This window comes from Haplochromis burtoni, unplaced genomic scaffold (genome assembly GCF_018398535.1).
Source record: "Haplochromis burtoni strain Fernald_Lab_line unplaced genomic scaffold, NCSU_Asbu1 Contig_199, whole genome shotgun sequence".
NCBI classification, from domain to species: Eukaryota; Metazoa; Chordata; class Actinopteri; order Cichliformes; family Cichlidae; genus Haplochromis; species Haplochromis burtoni.
The window spans coordinates 654,034-674,553 of record NW_024582560.1 but is presented as its reverse complement, the minus strand read 5'-3'; the positions used below and the strand labels follow the sequence as shown (position 1 = coordinate 674,553).

At 40.2% G+C, this 20,520-nt stretch overlaps 1 protein-coding gene across 5 annotated transcripts in view; it reads right to left on the bottom strand.

Annotated features, from left to right (window-relative positions):
* The window catches only part of LOC102295399 (low-density lipoprotein receptor-related protein 8), a 95,554-nt gene that overhangs the window by 27,922 nt on the left and 47,112 nt on the right, over positions 1–20,520 (bottom strand). For all 5 annotated transcript variants that reach the window (XM_005935654.2, XM_005935656.2, XM_014337918.2 and 2 more), the window contains 6 exons: positions 17,570–17,959; positions 13,630–13,752; positions 11,097–11,219; positions 4,527–4,646; positions 3,874–3,999; positions 345–516 (listed from right to left, as the gene is read on the bottom strand). In XM_005935654.2, the coding sequence (XP_005935716.1) occupies positions 345–516; positions 3,874–3,999; positions 4,527–4,646; positions 11,097–11,219; positions 13,630–13,752; positions 17,570–17,959 (1,054 nt within the window). The remainder of the gene's footprint in view (positions 1–344; positions 517–3,873; positions 4,000–4,526; positions 4,647–11,096; positions 11,220–13,629; positions 13,753–17,569; positions 17,960–20,520) is intronic.

Genomic DNA, 20,520 nt, shown 5'->3' with positions numbered 1-20,520 from the left:
TCAACGGTGGTAACAAAGACTGTATTATTGATGCTAAATATTTACACTACTGTATGTTGTAATTATGACAATGCGATAATTTTATAACCGTAATTGTATGTCACAAATATTTAAATGTACTGCGCAACTACAAAATTTAAAACTCAGATAAGATTGTAGGGGTGGGAGTTAAAAAGCTTGTCTTCATCCCACTCCTTTTCGAGCTAAACTTGTTTTTTCTTTTTTTGTGTAATTGTACATTACAATAACTTTATTATTTGGTTGCTCGAATAAAAGACATTCATTCATTCAATTGTTTTCACAAATTATTTAAAGATTTAGAAACTCAAAAACTATTTTTTTACCTGTAGATTTTCCGGTGAAATCGATCACACCAGAAAACACGGTTGTTTGCCACATCCAGGTCCAGAGCCACAGCGTTCTTCTGTGTGGATACCACCTGACTGTAGTCCCTCTTCACTAAGTCAATGCGTCGGATCTCATGTCGGTTGGTGAACAGTAGGTAAGGGCTTTTACCTGCAAGCGAAGAAACGAACATTTCAGGGTGTGTTTTTGTGCAAGCAGGCACAAACAACACAGGCCCCGAGTCAGGGTCAGAATATGGATCAGCAAAATAAAGCAAAAAAAAAGCAAAAAAAAAGTTCAACTTCTCAATAGGAGGCAATTTCTAAAATGGGCTTATGAGGATGAATACATTGTAGGTGTGAGGAATACATTAGAGTTGGGATTTGCTTCAGTAATGCTCAAGCGAATCAGCTTTGACAGTTTAGGCGAGAAGAGGGGCCAAAGCGGGTATATCTTATTAGAAAACTGCTCTCGTCCTGGTGCTCCTGGTGATCATCTATGCACACATCAACATTAATATGCTTCAGATTAGACAGCAAGTGCACTGCTTTAAATCAACTTAACCTTTATCCAGGGGGAAAAGTACATCGTCTGGACTGGAAGAAGCAGTGGCTGTGCTCTTGTGTCAATAATTTAACCCACAAAGGGGAAAGATGTGAAGAAGAAGAAGACAACAATAAAACAACAATAAGCTGGACAGTGTGTTCAGCACAGCATCAAAATGCACTTGGACTTGAGAACCGCTGACCCAGATGGGAAATGCTGCATGTCAGGGAATGATTTAGACATTGCTCTACAGTAATAACAATCCGGCTTCACCGCAGTGTTAAAAGTACTGGAACATAATGTGATGCTGGAGAGACTAAAGTCAATACTCTAAATATAATCTTTTTTCACAAAGATAAACAGCATCAAGTTTGCACGATCCTACTCAATATTCTCTTCTAACAAGAGTGAAGGGACAATAATTGTTCATTAAAAACAGCTGAATAGTTGGTGTATTGATCAGTGTGTTGTACATCATTAAGTTGTACGCTCCTTGTTATCTTCGCCTTGCAAATATAAATATATATCGGAGTTACCTTTGCATCTGGCTGCACCTCTTTAAACAGCAAGCTGACGGCTTTTGCACCGGCAATGCAACAAAACAGACATAGGCAAACATACACTAATTTGAATAAGATATTTTCTTACCCTTTCCAGGCTTGCAAATATAGAAAAATAACAATCTGCTACTCAGTGAATTTTACTCATATGCAACAGAATAATGATAGGCTTCACTTCCAAATACCTTGCCATGTACACCTGCATTTTATATAAATATTAATTACATGCACAGCTGAGAGATGCAGATCTTATCTGGAATGCATCTCAAAGCATTTAATCTAATCACTAGTTATTACATTTTCTATTCCCAGGGTTATTTGATTTCATCAGCACAGAAAGTGTGACCGCTACTAACAAGACAAAAAATGTCTACAGAGATGTCAGCAGTTGGTCAGGCTTCAAGCTGGATGTTAATTTCATCAAGGTTGCTCAGAATGGGCCTTCGAGGTTTGGCTATTCGTGTAAGCACAACTAGTAAGCACAACAAAGGCAATGAGTCCATTAGATAAATGCAAAATGTTTGTAATTTAATATATATGTTTGAGTGGTTGGAGGGTGCAATATTTAATGCTCACATCTTAGTGTACCCTGCTACCATGCTAATCAGGACCAAACACAAATCACAGCTGAGCCTGATTAGTCGAGTCTTTAGTCAGAAAGCAAATTCCTAGAACAAGATGTGCTGGTGAAAATGTGTGACCTCATGGCTCGCATCACACATTTCATGTTAACCTGGATATGGTGCTATAGAAAGCTCCAGATCATTTACAATTAACCTGTCCTCTGGAATGTATTAATGTAGCCCGCTATGTGGATAACTCTTGCAGGACGCTATGAAATAATTTTGTTATTCAAGGAGATAAAAGATTTCTTGCTTTCATCTGAAGTACACACTGTGATTGGTAAATTTGTTGTTAGCTATTATCATGCACTGGTTTTCGCACTTCCTCTGAGAGTGTCCTTGTTTATTTTCACACCTATTTTTTGAGCTGTCTGTTTTGGATAAGGTCACCCAGGATGCACTTAAATCAGAACCATATATAAACAGAGGTCTTAAACTATTTCCTCATAATTCTGGCCAGGAAAAGTCGCGTGGGTAAAAAAGACTAACAAAACGCGCCTGTAGGGACGGTTTTATCTGCCTGGCTATAACTAAAGCCCACCTTTTGTCTAGTAACATCTATACTGAGCCACTCTCTTTGTGACACTGCATGGTAATAGGATGGCAGCTGCAGGCAGTTATCTCTTGGGGCAGATATGAAATTCTCTCATTAATGGCTCGCTTGCCTCAGTTTCCCTTTTGACAGTATGTGTTGTAGCCTCATTGTAGTATCGCAGTCCCGCACGTCTTCTCTTTTTGCCCTTTCCTCCGTCTTCCAGCCTAAACTCTGAATCATGACAGTGATGTTTAGGACCAAGCGTTCTCAAAAAACTGGCGATTACAATGACAGCATTTCCAACCCCTCTAAAGGGGAAAATTCTCCCCTGCTGGGTTCATGGGCTGTCACAGCCAGAAGTCATTTTCATTGCCTCAAAACCAAGTGACTCAACTGCTGCATTTGCTGCAATTTGGCTTCTGACACACAGCCAGAAACACTTCTCTCATGGCAATGATAAACTGATAGCTAACGCACTGGGCAGCCATGCAGAGAAAAGTACACAAGCGTTAACAGAGGCAAGTGGGCAGACACGACACACACGCAAACACACACATGCAAATGCTGAGCTTTGATATTAGCTTAGCTTAATTGAGGAAAATTAAATAGCAGCATTTGACAGCCACAGGGACAGAACCAACACATTTCATTTGACTGGCTCTTTCCTGCCAATTAAATAATAAAACTCTGCAGGGAAATGAAGTGTAAACATAAAATGGCCTCTGCATGCAATCCTCTTGCTAACAGCTTTGAGCCATAGTTGGAGGTCAAAAGACATCAGCTGACTTTGTTCTCCACTAGTCAAACAACTGTTATCAACAAGCTGAGCGGGAGGCTGGATTAAATTGGTGTAATTAGCCTCCACCGTGACTCAGCCAGGTACCCCTGAAGAGTTGCTATACCTAATTATAAGTGTTCAGCATCGCTAAACATCAGTCTGTCACTCGTGAAGCGGTCTAATGGGACAGGACCCAGAGGACAAATTCGGTCTGAGAAAAACAGAGCGGTTGCCTTGGTGATGTGATTTTTGTTTTATGTGTACTGTTATGTCAAGTGCACAAACACCTGCAGAGAAATAATAAGAATATAACAGTTAAAAGATGTTTCCTGGTTATGACAAGAGGAGGGGTTAACAATGTAGTACAGAAGAGAGTGCGGTGCAGTGTTGAGGCATTTCAGTATCTGAGAAAATGTGCTGTTTACCTGAGGCACAGGTTGAAATAGACAGGGTTAACTTAATTCCTCTTTTCTTACTGTAACTCACCTTCTGCTTTGCAGGTCTTAGTGACCGGGTCCATCTCATATCCTTCGTAGCACTCGCATTTAAAATCCCCTTTGTAGTTTATGCAGATTTGGCTACAGGCATCCGGGTTCTCACACTCATCGATATCTACAGGGATGAGAGGATTATCAATCAGCTGAGAGACAAAAACAGTCAGACAGTGACAGCAAATCACTAATGCTCCCTTGTGAGCTGTGACAGATGAGAGTGGAAACTAAATTCAGGAAATGTAAATATAGAAATTCTTTTCAATGACATGACAGCTACAACAGGGAGGTAAAAATGCACATTTTATGGCTGGAATTTTTGCAGTTTTAGGGAAGAAAGGAGTCAACAGGGAGGCAGGGTGGATCCCTGCTGACGTCTTTTGACCTGATTCTTCTCTGGGTGTGATGGCGAGCTGCTAAAATGATAGGAAGGGTGTGAAGGACATACTATAAGCATGTGTGACAGGAGTAAGACTGCACAACTTCCCCTGTGGGAGCGATGGGCAGGGAACAGAGATGGACAGCATGAGAGCTGCAAGCTGCCCAAAGCGGTACACTACACAAATGCACAAACAGATTTATACTGGCTTGGTCAGCAGCCAGCCTGCCACTCTGTTTCTGAAAAACACTTTATATTTCTCTATTTACCTCCACAAGTCTTTTTGTCTAGCAGCCGGTAGCCGGTAGGGCACCGACACTCAAAGCCAATTGGTCGGTCCACGCAGACATGGGAGCACCCGCCATTATTGATCATACACTCATTCAGTCCTAGAAGACAAAGAAAAGGAGACAGGTGTCAAAAGCAGCCATTCATTTAAGAGGAAGGTCAGGCAGTAGGTCATAGTTTCTCATCTCATTTAGGAAAGGACTTTTCCTGCTCAACTATTACCCTGTAGCATAATGACTTGTCATGTTTTTAAAAGATAAATAAGTATGTGTGGCACACGGGTGGCAGTAATCTCTATGATATCTCAGCTTCTGTACTCGACTCTTTTCCATCTTTTTTGAATTCTTATCAGATGTTCTCAAAAGCAGAAGAGGAATCAAAGCGACACGCAGGCATCACACACGGCAGGCTTATAAAGCTTGAGAATCAGGTCCATCTGCAGGGATGTGAAATATGTGTGAAGAGGGGATTAAAGCTGTGAACTGGGATTTTAAGACGTCCCACAAGGGTCTATCACAGGAGGGAGGGAGCACATCTAAATTAAACAGGTGCGCTGCCTGCATCGGCAGGATCCTAAAAATGACAGAAGCTGAAAAATAAAATGTGAAAACACAACAAACAACACGCTCTCTTTTAAAACTAGGTCAAAGCAGCTGGCACAGACAAGGTGGGCACACAGTAAATTAGACAGAAGTAGTTAGACGTAATTGTGAAGCATAAAATATTTTAACCTCATAGCAAGAAGAAAGCAAACATCACTGACTGACACTTCAGGTTCAGGTACTTAACCTCGTCTAGAAATTTATTGAATAAAGCTGCAGGTAGCAGTTTTGTATCATTTGACTGCTGAACATACATTAATTATTTATATAGCTCTTTTATTCATGCTAGATTTGATAAAAATCTGTTAACTGAGCGCATCTTAAATGGAAGCTTAACTCAGTAAAAGCTAAGATAAAAGAAAAACATTTAAACAGTGCAGAGTTTTTCAGAATAAAGTGAGGCTCCACAATCTACAAAGGAAAACTGCAATCTTAAATCTGCCAACAGTTTGTTGCCCAGTCTAAACATTTCACTCCAGCCAGGTAGCTTTATGTCATGAGTCAGTGAAAGAAGAGCCACAGCAAACTCCCCACATAGACAATCACTGGTTTCAAAATGAAGCCGTAGTGCTTCCCTTTGAGTGAGCCAGAGTGATTAGCGTGTATGTTATTGTGCAAAAAAACGTAATGTAATGTTTTGTGTTCAGTTTTATAATGACACACTCAGTGCTGAGCCTCCCTAGCAGTGCAGAGGAATCTACCTGGCTGCAAGCATTTTCCATCCCCTAAAAACAACCCTGAAAGAACTCCTACAGGGACAGTTCCTGCAGCACACACACAACACACACAAAGGCCTGAGCTGCCCTAAAACAGCCCTCGAGTTCCTGGAATATTGCCTAGTCTTATAATCCAGTATGTGGGCTTTGCAAAGAATTTCATTGTGAGAGGGCACTTGCAGTGTTAAATTGCACACTTTTCTATTGCTAATGTATTTCATATGTGAGTGAATGTTTTCATGCAAACTTCATGGTGTTTTTTTTTTTTTTTAATGTGCTGTGAATGAATACAGTTTTGGCCTGGGTCTTGTGTGTGTTTTGAGATTTTGTTCTGGACTCTTTTAAGAAATATTCACAATCAAGCTTTGTATTGGTTAGTCTCGAGTTTAGTATTCTCTAGTGTCTCTGAGGGTTTTTTTTTTATTTCTGGTTCTTGTTTGATTATGTTAGTTCGCTTTCGTGTCCAATCCGTCCAAGTCTCATCTCTGCGTTGTCATCAGCGTCTCGTATGGAAGTCAGTCTTTTCTCTGTGTTTCATTACCCTTTTTGTCTCCCCAGTCGTGTCACGGTGTCTGGTCTCTCCATGCTTGTCTGCTTTCACTGTCATAGGAAGTTCATTTGTCTTCAGTCCTGTTTCCTGTGTTTCAACATGTGTCACCATGTCGTTTTAGCTCCCGTTCCTGTGTCCACGCGCCTTAATGTGGGTCTCAATGTGGGTGTGTTAGGTCCTGTTTAATCTTGACAGTCCCAGGTCGCGTGTGTGTATGTGTATGTGTTTATGTTCAGTTTTGCTTTCCATGTTTCATTACTTAAGATTCTGTTCAACTGTGCTCTCAGGTGTGTCCACTCTGCTCTCTCCTCCTATATAAATACTGTCTGCATCACCCTCTTGGTATATGCGTCTGTCAGTCTGTTGACTTGTTCATAATCTTCATAATCTGTTCAGCAGCTAGCCATGATTGCCATCTCTCTGGTATTTGTTTTTGGACAGATAGTGTAGGTCGTGTTTGGTTTTGTTTTTAGATACATTGTGGCTGAAAACAGCTGTATGCAGCAGCCAAAAATCGTATGAGAGCAGTGAGAATGAACCAAAACACGGAAGCTACAGGAAAACATCAAACTAAAGAGCTAAAACACTTTGAAATGCTCTTTAGTGCTGAGTAGAGCAGGGCGATATGACCAAAAATATTTATCACGATATACATTTGAAAATTTGCGATAACGATATAACTGACAATATAATTGACACTAGACAAAATACTTTACGACTCCACAACTTTATTAGTGCAAAACAAACCATCAATGTATTTTTACTTAAACAAGCAGCTGTTTTTTATCTGCATTAAAGCTATATAAAAATTTAACAGTGCAAACGCAAATGCCTTGCTGACAGTTTAACCAAAAGGCATTTCCAGTGGAAACTGGCCGACAAGCCCTCAGCATAACCATGTATAATATCCACAAAACTTAAAAAGAGGTTATACACACAATACAGTAATATTATGTTGAGGCACAGCACGTATCACCCCGCGAGGCTCCTGCCTACGACAGCCGTAATGCTCCGACAATCCATCAAGCGGTGCGGGTTCGTAGCTTAGCAAAGTCGTACTGAAACATTTGACAGAGCCGTGTGACACATAAAATTGTTTCGAGGTCAGTAAACACAACCAGAATTCATACATAAGGCAAACGGGATTATAAGGGGCACTGTTGATTTTCAGAAAAATCAAAGGATTGATTTTAAGTGTGCCGTATTTTCCAAAAAACACGGTAATAACGACGGCCTGCTAGCATGCTCTACCAAAAATAGGGCTTTGTTGTGTATCTGCTGGAAAAAGCTAAACCAGTTCCACACCACTGAAGTTGCAGCATTTTTACAAACCAATTCTGGTTCATCGTTTCATTCAAAGATCCGCTTTCGCCCTTCTCATTCTCTGTCGCTTTTTCCACCATGTGCGTATGAAAACAAAGGCACTGCGCATGCGCGTTTTACCCATATTCTATCGCGATATTTCATTTTCTTATCGTTGCCCAACATTATACCGGTATTACCATGAATGGTATGCCCTAGTGCTGAGTTGCTTGAAAAATTTATCACTGCAAGCATCACCCTGACTTGCAATAAAATATCTGAAAGTGATGTCTGGGAGGTGTAGTGATTATCTATGCAACGCAGGGGTATCAAGTTGTGTAAGACCTTTGTACACTGTCAGGTCGAAATTTTTCTGTTGTAATAAAAGTCAGAAATGGTATTCTATTCAAAGACTGACTGAAGGTAAACTTTGTGGAGAAATGCTCTCTTTGTGTGACTGCCAGCAGACTTTGAGAACTGCAACCGGCTGCATTCAATTCCCCTCTAACTCAGCTGGATGGGTGACAGCAATCTGCCACTCACAGTGGCAACTACTCTCATTCTGTCACTTCTGGATTGCCAGCAGACAGAGGAAAAGACCAAATGAAGCTGCATTTGAGGTCTCACCCATTCCTGTTTCTTTGAGAGGGGCAGGGTGGGTAACAAAGAAGAGAGAGGCCCTGTCAGCTTTTCTCTGACCATCTCAGACAGAATTTAGAAGTCACTTTTTCCAGAAGACAAACATGACGTCTTTCCTTTCCCCCACCTTGTTTCTCTTCTCACTCGCTCTCCCTGGTAGCTCAGTTTGTACTCCCTATTTTCAGCCATTCCTCTAAGAGAATGTGATGGAGCAGAGTTAGGAGATGAATGTGTGCTGAGTAATGGGTCAGTAATGTGGTAATATGTCATTATTTCTAATGAGTTGGGGAAGATGCAGAATAGATTTGATTGAGCGTGGAAATGTATTGTCTTTATTCTCCCCGAAGTAAGGCTGATGCGGCAAATGCAATCGCTCTGAACATCGAGTAATAACGTGTGTTTGAGTGCAGCGGGGTGTATCTCTATTTGTTTTCTGTCTGTGCCAGTTGGCCTACATGTTGGGAGTAAATGGTCGAGAGTGCGGAGTGATGAAGTAGGTATGTGTGGACATGCTTTTAATGAGCTGACAACAAGACCTCAGTTGAAGGAGAGAGGGAGAAAGGTGGAGGTAGATAAGGAAGAGGAGAGAGAAAAGTGAGGACACAACTCTCTGGAATATTTGCTTCACTCGTGTAATTTCCGTCTGTGGCAGAGGTCAGTCTGTTCGGTCAGCTGTCACTCTTCAGTCTAAAGTTTAAGTTTCTCGGAGGAAATATAATTTCATGAGAGTAAATCTGCCTTTAACTCTCTCATGTCAAAAAAAAGAAGAAAAATAACTACTTTTTTATTTTAATTCAAGCATCACCTTCAGTTCTTATAGTCTCTAGTTTAAGTCCAAGGGAACGGGAAGTAAAGAGGGGCAAAGGACCACTGGCCACCCAGCTATCCCAGTGTTCCACATTATTTTTAAACAACAGATCACAATATTCCTATATTAATCATTTGCCTTGACTCTAAAGCCATTTTCACTTCATGCAGTTGGATCAGACATTTACTGATCTTTACCCTCCCAGCTGCCCAAACCAAATTACACTATAACTGCACTAATGTGTGAATAGCATAGCTAATGGTCAGGCGCATTCACTTCTAGGCAGCTCTATTAATACAAATGAACTGGGAATGGCTTTGTCTCCAGAAACAGAGAGGGTTGTCTAGGGTCAGGGGTTTAATCTCTGGCCCTATTCATGTTGAAGTGACATTGGTAACATACTAGACCCCACGCTGCCCCTGATCCATCCATTGGTGTGTGAGCATGGGTGTGACAGATACAAGTCTTTAAAGGCATAGGCGTAAAGAGTGTGATTGGGTAAATGGCAGTAACAGCCAATTTAGGTCAAAAGGACTATTTCCTGCTGTATGCTACAGTCATGTGAAAAGTTTTCACCAAAGCCAATGTAATCTAAGTTCCCCTATTAACTCCCCCTTTACAAAACATCTGGAACAATATCCTATGGCCAGATGAGACCAAAGTGGAGATGTTTGGCCATAATACACAGCACCATGTTTGCAGAAAACCAATCACAGAATATCAGCACAAACACAGAACCTGGGCATCTTAAAGTCATTTAGTCAACCATGAACTTCTCTCCTCTGCCAAATTTGTCGGCGATGATGTGAGAGACTTGAAAATCACACAGAAAACGATTACTTCCAGTTATTGGTGCTGAAGGTGGTTCTACAAGCTACTGAATTTTCTTATGTTTTCACAAGAATGCAAGACAATGTGAGACAGGACTACTGTGGAAAATATACAAGAAAATTCAGGCTAAATAAAACAAGTTAATATTAAAAACAGGAACAGCCTTCTCTTTATGAGAGAGGATGGCTGACACGCTGCTACCATTTTCAGGGTTTGCATTACCGACATTACATAGCAGCTGGATAGTGTAGTGGTAAGACTACACACCTCTGGAGCGAGTAGCAGCACACCTGCCCAGTATCTAGTAAGGTTCCTGGCTAGCCCGCCCCCCCCCCCCCCTTGCTAAAAACCAGCCCTAGAGTGGCGCGGCCACGTCTGCAGCCTGTCTGCAGTTCAGGACACAAGCATTTCACTGCATGTTCACTATGTGTTGTACTGTGTATGTCACAAAGAAAATTTGTATTTATTTGACCAGAGATTGTGTTACTGTATCGTTAAGCAACAAAACCAACCAAGACATTTCATGACTCGTTTTTATTCTCTTTTGTCTTTTGAGATTAACTTAAAACATACGCAGGACAGTGGCCCAGGAGGTAAAATCAGACTGTATCAGCACTTCCAATCCCTACCTCTCCAAACACTGCTTTTTATTTATTCATTGCAATTACACATTTGGTTAAGAGATGAAGGTAGAGAAAGGAAGAGAGATTATCATAAAGCAGATGGACTTTCTGCAGTTTGATGGTAATTAGTACATGCAGGCTCTTGTTCTGATCATCGAAGCCTGCCTCTAATTTGACTGTGCCTCTGCATGCTTTGAAATGCAAGGTAATAGGAGGGAGGTAGTTGCACTTTGTTATGGCAAACATGATTATGCAGCTAGATTAACTGCTTGAATCCATTTACAACAGATATGTACATGCTCTGTCACTGCACGGGGCTCAAACGATGGCACACAAACAGTAACAGACAGCTCTGTTATTTTGGGAGCTGAATGTTCCCTCATTTGATACTGCTAGTAATCAAAGAAAACCATTTCATATTCAAGCAGAGAGAAGTAATAAATTCAATTTTTCTAAACAAGCTCGTCGTAGCCATCTTACCGCATTCTTTTTTGGGCTCATCTGATCGGTCCTTGCAGTCCTTCACTGAGTCACACACCTTGGAGCTGTCAATACATTCTCCATTCTTACATAGAAACTTGAGGGGTCCTTCACATTTCGTGGCTGGAACAGGAAAAAACCAAAAACAGATCACAATCCACACTAGACACTTCATGAAACTTTATTTCATTTGCATACTCATTCAGAGCCTTGTGCATCAACAAGTGTGAAGTCAAATTAAATATTTCCAGTCGCTGAATTACTGAAGACTCATTTGAAACCAGACGCAGCAAATATTCATATTATGCCCCACATAAAAAAAGTTTAAAAAAAAAAATTATAATAACTACATTTTAATTTTGGTCCTGTTTCACAGTGCCATAGTTTAATTTCCTGCAGTTTAATTTTGCACTACGTTTTTAAATTATGCAACACAGTCAGATGAGGGAGCGGTAAAGAAATTCATCCACAATAAGCACTGGGTTGGATCCACACAATGTAACACCAGCTGCCATTATAGCAAATGATTCATACTCATGCAAGTTTCTTTGAAGGATATTTCTTTCCATGAAATGACAGCCAATTTTTCACACTGTGGTCTGCATATGGAGGAAAAGCTGCTGAATAGCCAAATACTGTACCTTTCCTCACTGTGTTGTTCTCTGTTTTCTAGTCAGAATGATTTATGTGCAGAGTTCAAGGTTACAAGGCCAGAGGAAATTTGCTCTTAGCTCATCTCCAAAATTTGAAGCCAGTCACAGAAGTCTGATATGGAAAGGAACAACTTGGAATGGACTTCATAGTGAAATGAAGGAAAAAAATGAAATAGAAAAGTGAGTAAAAGTTGATGTGCTGTGAGCAAACAGTGACCTGGAGGGCTGAAAAATGAAGAAAAAGTGGAAGTACCAAAAACTGCATTTCCTCAAATCCCCACTTATGGTTGGTTCCATAAGTATGGCAAGCTAGGAAAACATGCTAATTGTATTAGTGTATGTCTATAAATTAGATCTGTATTCATTACATATAAAGTGAATTATTTTAAGACTTTGTTTAAATTTTGATGATTATGGCTTAAAGCCGGAGATGTGAAGTAAAGTCAAAGTACTTTTTGAATTTTTCTGCAACTGTACTTCTGTATCTGAGTATTTGGGGGGAGGGGTTATTTATATTTTTACTTGTTACATTTTTTTGACAAATATTTCTAAAACAGATTTGTTACTCTAGGTTTAAAACATTTGGGGGAAAAATAATCTCTAACATGTCCCCCTCACTAGTCCATGAAATGTAAAATACTGGCGACCGCCTTGTTCTTTAATGATCGTGCTCACAAACTTGGGTGGACACCAGCTTTTTTATTGCTGAGGGGCAAAATGTTACTTTTTTAATTTCACCCCATCAAAACTTTTTATTAATGAGTAAATAACAGCCTTATAACAATGCCAATATGGACTGTAAAAATTAACAGCAGCCTCATTTGATCCAGACTAAGCATAAGATTTACGAAGAATTAAATTTTTACTTATTTCACCACTATAGCCTTCAAAAAATAACAAAGGATAGCGTTTTAATAATAGATACAGACTGGTCTAGAAACAGGAAGTTCCAGGATGGAAAGTGTTATGATCCAGTGAATTTTATTATAAAAGTATAGGGGAGGGGGAGAGTGCATAAAATGAAATCAACAATAAGTAAGAAACTGAAGAAAGGAGGCAGCAGCAGCAAAGGACAGAGAAGAGAAGCTCAAAATCCTCAACAAGCAGCTTCAGGTATGCGCCCTCATTTTACATCACAATAAACCATGTTTGATCCTAACAGCTTGTTTCAGACTGTTTTGCAGTTTAGTAGAATGTAATTTATAGTGTTTCCTTTTCTACATTTACAAAGAGTCAGAAGAAGAGGGCAAAGACAATCAAAGAAAGGAGGATAAAGAACAGATAACAATAAAGGGTGAAGACAAGGTAAAGGACAATGCAGCATGTCTGAGAAACTGAAAAGATGGCACAATTAAAGAGGGGCAAAAAAGAATGGGTTAGGTTTAAGGTTTAAGCAAAGCACAGCGTTAGCACAACAGCTAATGCCAAACTGTAGTCCACATGTCCATCTTTCTAATCATCTTTGAGTTGCACTTTTTTGAACACAATTTATTATTAAAAAAGTACTTTTATATGACATTAATAGTTGTGATTCTTAAGGATTAGACTATTGGCTGTGATTCAGGCTTCACTGGCTTCAATGTAATCAGATTACTAATGATACTTGAGAATGAGGTGAAAAATATTTACAGCATCATTACAGAATAAATAATTTACAGTAGAAGCAAGTCTTGACTGAGTAAAACTACACAAATATTGCAGGTCTTTTAGCCAAAAAAAATCCTGGTGGGCTTATAAAACTGCTCGTGTTGAAAGGTATTTCACATAGGCAGACGTGCAAAAGGCAGAGACTGAGACAGATACATGAGGGAAGAAGACGGAGGAGCAGACATGGAGGAGGACAGACACTCACTGCCAAACACAGTGACAGGTGAACCCACCGTTAACGCATCCAGATTCATCGCTGTGGTCAGGACAGTCGTGGACCTTGTTACACTGCTTGGTGCCGTGTATGCAGGAACCATCACCGCACTGGAATTCATCAGGACGACACGTCAACAGAGCTGTAACAGGCAAGAGATCGAAATTTTAAATTTGATTTTAATGACTTCAAGAGGAGCATAAAATCATGTGGTCGAATCCAATCCAAGACCAGCTGTGGCATTTTAATCACTCGGTTTCTCTCCACATTTGTGTCCCATAAAGAAGAGGAATTGCTTTAAAAACTTTTCTTGAAACACTGAAAAATATTGAGAAATGGCATATACTGCACTTCTATTAATTCACAGTCTGTGTAAGGCACTGCCGAGGACAGAGACAGTCAACCTGAGGGCGTGTGATGAATGATTTTCAATATAGTAACACAAAGATGGAGGCTCCAAGAAGCCACACCAAATTTTATTAATATCCCAAGCACAGACAAGCTTTTCATCAACAGTGCCCGGTATGCTCATATAACTCCCTCTAAACCGCACTAAAAAGCAATATATGTGACAGAGGGATATGATTAAGTGTTATCACAAGACGAACAGGACACAACGAGCCTAATGGAGCCAGGGATGCTGCAGTCTGGACACGCATGTCCAGACATGTATGCACATAGATATGATCATCCATGTTTCTGTGCATCTCTCAGGTAAATCTAGAAATTTGAGTGAGCAATAAACTGGTGGTGCATACTGGTATAGATACATGTGCATGTATATTCATAAGAGAGCAGAAGCAACAGTGTAAAACTGATGAATCACAGCAGGAGCATTTGTCCTCTGCTGACAAGCTGGAAGAAAATTCCATTTTTTAGACAAAGAAATCCTCGTACAGACATAAGGGTGTGCGAATACACCAAAGGTGGTGAACATATGAGTTTAAATGTGTAGCACGGGAACTTGTGGACAAAGATGAGGTTGTGTCCCTAACCACCCCCAGCCTTCCTCCCCTCTAATGCAGATATTCTGTTGGCTAATAAAACATCAATCTCCTGTAAGTGCAGCTTATATGACAGACCACAGAGTGAGAGCTGTGCGTTTGATGTGTGCACCGCACATCTTGATAATGAATAGTGGGACTATCTGGGCTTCACACTCTGGCTTAGTGAGACAGGAGCTTCAGGGCTCCCCCATCCATGACCAGCTAATAGGAAAACCTGTCTTATCACAAGGCCCCATCTTCACACAGTGTTTATCAACAGAAACACATTCTTTACCTGACGCATTTAGGAGGAAGAAACTCAATATCAACTCCCAGCAGAGAAGAAATCTGCTAAATGATAGAGCGTCAGGTCAGAGGAGGGAAGAAATATTGCTGTTGAAGATTATCTATTCCACCATCTCAAAGCAAATAAACAAAAACAAAATATAACGTTAATTTAACAACTTCACAGTTTCTGGATTCATCTGAAGACGTGCAACATAAAAAGTGCCCACCTAGTGAATAGAATATTTGTAAAACTACTAGAGTTTATTCAGAATCAACCAAACTTAAAAAATAATCAAATCCATCCATAACCTCTGAGAATATATATGAAAACTGAATAGCAATTGGAAAGGCTGCAGTTGTACCCAAGATTCTAACGGTTGCCTTAAGCTGGATAAAATACTTTATTTATACTACAGGCTTTGATAATGTAGTATTATTTTGTAATGTATAGCACTGCTTTACCACTGATTTAATAGTATAAAATAAACCTATATACTTTAATATTGTGTATTAACATAAAATGAGGTAATTCAAGAAATCAAGAAATGGGTAGAGGCTGGCAATTACAATTTCCTGAAGTGGAAACATCATGCTTGTTCTGAGTTATTTTATGTTTTAATGGGTTTTTAGAGTTCCTCACCGCTCTCTCAGATTGTGTCTCATTCACTAATGTGGGTGTAGAAATGCTATTACCCTGTACCCCAGATAGGTCCACATTCAATATTACTGCTGGATTCATCATCATTAACTATACCAGCAGGAGTATGTTAGTGAGTCAGAGTCATTTAAAATTGCTCGGTATGTGCTTTCTGTTTTCTGCAAACTGGAATGCCCTTATTTCTTTATTAGCTAGCAAATGCACCTTGAGATGTATCATGGAGTGAAACGTCTGAAGTTAAAGCTGTGAAAGTACAAAAGCCTAAAGCAAAAAAAGAATAATTTCATGAGAAAATAAAGCGAAGCAATCATGTTTGGGAAAGAAGACAGAAAAAGTACTGCTTTCAATTTTCTTTACTTAGAAGCGACAACAGCTGGACACAAGTAAGATTTGGGCTGCAGTAACTGAGGTGGATGTTGCATGAGCTGTGAAACAGCCAGTGACCTGATGACCACCAGGTTTCCTTTTTCTACAGAAAGCAGAAAAAGGTTGACATCAAAGTTAATGGAAAAGGAAGGAAGCAGGTGCAGGACAAGGACCGACTAAACTGTCAGCCCCAAGATAAGAAACTTACTACAATTATTGAAAAGACATGCATAAATGGGACATGTAAGTGATATACAAGTTTCATCCAACAAGGATGAAAGCATTTGTAATGAATGCGGTTTTGATATGCTAAGTATTTAAGCCTGAGGTACAATCCCAACTGTGTGCAAAATTAACTTTGTTTCTTCTTCTGTTTTGGCCTTTGAATTGGTGAAAACTAGTAGAGAAACAGGCTGCTTATTAAAATATGTAAAACTGTATGTACAGCGCTGATTGCTTTATTAGAGCACTTGTCAAAAAAAACCAGAAAACACAAATATTTAAAAAATCTGTGAAAAACTCGCTAGAAACATAAGAATTACTGAATTCACTAATCTATGAGTTTCTGGCTAGACTGACACATGTAAGTAACTAAAGTGAATTTCTGTGTATAAGATGACAACAGATCTGGAACAGACGGCAGCAGATTTGCAATTTATCCCACACAGATTGTATGTAATTGCCAACTTGACCCTATTCAATCACAAACTGATAGCAGATTGACTCCATCTTATTACTGTCTTGATCCAGCAAGACAGCAATAAGATGGAGTCAGTCTTCAAAGTTGCTTTGAAGATGACGGCTGATTATAAGTGGCCATTATTTATGTAAACATGTGATTCTGAAAGAGAGATTTCTGCATGAACACTTTTTGAATTAGACCATTTGAGTGTCTATTCCTCTATGTTACACAGCATGGGACATTCACATTATCAAATTTAATGTGGCTGCTCTTGTCCAGTGGTCTTCCTGCATGTGTTCTCCAAGCCAATCAGCTGCTAGGCCCTGTTTTTTAATTCACTCTCATCTCTCACTCTCCCCATCTCTTGGCGCTCGATCTCATCCGGGTTCTCCAACGTGTCTCAACTAATGTCTCCATCAGCCATCTGCTAACTCTCCTTCACCACCAGATTCTGCACTCCAGGGGTTCGGCCACTATCTCCAACTTTCATCTGGAATTCAGCACTATTATGTCACTTCTCATCTGAGAATAAGCGCAAAATATGCTTCCATTTTGCATGCTTATATTTCTGCAATAGATGTAGCTCTTTTTTCTCCTTAATTATCTGTAATTAACAAACTATGAATATGAATGTATATTGCATTGTGGGTTTAACAGTGAACATCAAAGGCGCACATAAGCATTTCTGTATGCTAGCTGGGATGTTATACGTAGCTTATTCCTTTCACGCTTACATGTAATCTCTCTCAACCTTGCTACATATTTTATATGTGCCAAAAGACTTTCAGACAGTGCAGCGTTTTCTGTTATCACTGTAAGCTGAGAAGACAGCCTTGAATCGACATAGTTATACGCAGCAGAGAACATATATAAGCTACTGCAACATTAAAAAGAGAAAAAGGTTACATATGTAGGAGATTACAGTTGTTGGGAGACAAGCAAACACATAGAAAGAAAGGAAGCAGAACAAGACACTCACGGCAGTCTGACTCATCAGATTTGTCTTTGCAGTCAGGATCTCCATCGCACTTCCAGGTCAGTCGCACACACTCGCCATTGGCACAGCGAAACTCCCCACTGGTGCAGTTAGCTCTGCGGTTGGGCAGGTATGGGGCTCCATCACCTCCGCAGCGCTCAGGCCCCTCGTCTGAACTGTCGGAGCAGTCAGGGTCGCCGTCACAGCTCCACATGAGCGGCACGCACTCGGAGGTGTTACAGCGGAGGTGGTTGGGCCCACAAGTCAGAGGGGAGGTGCACTTCAGCTCATCGCTGCCATCGCCGCAGTCATCATCACCATCGCACACGTAGACGGTGGCTAAACATTTGCGGTTGGCACACATGAACTCACCGCTGGGACAGGCCTTGGCATCTGAGGACCAACAGAGACAGCAAAACTCACACGAGAGACTGCACGCTTGGTTCTCATGACAGTGAAGCAGGGACGGTGTAGCATTTATTATCAGATTGCAGTTTGTGCAGCAGAAACCGTTACCCTGTCTTCTCTAGCTGCTGAAAAGGAAATCTGAGGAATCTTTTTGAAGGCCGTTGCTTTTAATCTTTTGCAGACTGCCTTCACACAACATAAAACTACACTAAAATGCAATGCTTTCATAACCAGAGAACTGTACACTTTTAGTCAAATAAGTAAATATAAAAGTTTCAGGTCTTGCTAGAGCTGCAGAGCATTGAGAGCAAGTAAGACCGAAGACTTATTGGCTTAAAGTCATTTCAAGCAGATGGGCACAGACACAGAAATAGTTTCCCAGACTGGCTAAAAGTCAATAACATAACAGAGACAAAGAAAAAGCTGGGAAGGATAACGGTGATTAGGAAAATGGTGAGAGGCTTTCTCTCCTACCTTTTCCAGGGTATTTTTTCTGTATCTAGTCATGTCTAACTGAAAGCACTCTGGATGCGAAGAAAGCCAGGGAACCCGCTGTTTGCCCATAGGTGCTCAGAGGCCGGCACGGGGAGAGGAAGGATTTGATATTTACACAAACCACAGGGAGTTCAGCTTTAACGCCAGTGCCTTTGGCTGCTGCAGCTGGTTACTGGAAAGGATTGCTGTTTTGCTACATTTTACACAGAATCAGCAAATTGTAAAGCTGTAGCATATTGTCACCGACCTGCAGCAGACACCGTGTATTTTTTGAGTATCAAGCATACATGCTATTTTAAACTATTACTGATCAAAGCAGGGGGAAGTTTTTAAATAGCTTCAGATTAAACTGCAGCATTTCTGCATCAAAAGTATCACTGCTGTGAAAGGTAGTGATCAGCTGAACAGTTAAACAATGCAACAAAACAGCATGAAAAGAAGCTTATAGCATAAAAGAGCAGAAATTAAACATCTTAATATACATCATGAAACATCATGAAACCACTGCTTCTCAGTTAAACTGGGTGAACACATCTTAAGCTAGCAAAAACACTGGATGCAAGATAGTGTCTTACTTACTATCCTACGTAATCACACCATATGTTACAATTACTATTTCTTCTTTTCTCTGCTAACATCACTGTTAATTAATTCACTGATATGAACACGACTGCCTCAGAAGCTTGGGAAAAAGCAACTGATGTGAACATAAGTGTCATGGATTCAGTTCAGCGACAGGGTTTATAGTTATTAATATTAAACACTCTGCATCTGATTCTCATGTGTCTGCTTTCCCTGGTATGCCTCTGCCCACACTCTATACTAATTTGGCACTAAATAATTAAAGAGATTCAATGAACAAGTGCGTTATTACACAGGGGGAAGGCCATTAGCACTTTACATCAGTGCCCTGGTTGAATTCCAGTTGGGACAGAATTTCAAGATTTCTGAGCAACTTTGAGCCCACAGACCATCTGCTGATGATGTTGTACAAGGCAGTGGGTTTTAAATGATAAATAAATCACAGAGGGAACAAGCACTTCACCCAGTGGATGTTTAGTAAGATTTATTATACGATTTTCTTTTTATACAAGTAAAAGCAGAAAAGATCATTAAAAAATGAATTTGCAGCATTTTGTTTGGTTATACATCTCATGGTAAGGTCATTTAAATGACAGGCCAAGTACAACTAGTACTTATAGCACATTTCTACTCAACTATAGCACTCAAAATGCTTTCTACACACACACACACACACACACACAAACAGGATCAATACACCAAATAGATCCATCGGGTGTCAGGACATTTCAGAGTTTAATATCTTGCCCAACGATACTTTGGCAGGTGGACTGGGGCAGCCAGGGATGGATCCAGATTGGTGGATGACCTGCTCTGCTACATTGGTTCCAACTGTAAATAGAACTGTCCTTTGACAATGCTGTCAAAGTGGTGCCTCCAGGTATACAATATTTACTGCATTCACTTCAAGGAGCTTTATCTCAGCTTTTTTGCAAGTTGAATTGTTTTGTTCTCCTAATTAGAATATTGAGGCATTGATGAGGCTAACAATAAAATATTGGCTTGGCATAGAGTTTTATACCAGACTCCCTCTATGATGCAACCCTCCCATTTATCTAGGCTTGGAACCAGCAGTGGGAGCACACTAGCCTTTTTTGTTTACTTGACACAAACACGAGGTTCTTGTTACGCATAGATGACCGTTTTGGGTGCATTTCAGTGAAATTGCTCTCTTTTTTTAAGCACCCGGGTCAGACGCTTCTTGAAAGAGGCAACACTGCTGAGTGATGCAGATATGTTTACCTCACTTTAGCACTACAAAGCATGTTTGATTTTGCTCTATTACATTGAAGGGAAAGCAAACACATTTACAGACTATATCTCCAAAAGTGTACAAACTCACACCAAAACAATTTAGATGGATAAACAGCACTACAGGCCAGAGACAAAATATATATACGTTTGATTTGGGGGTGAAATGTCCCTGAACCCTTTGAGGTCTAAAAGTATCCTGTTCTATCAGACTGAGA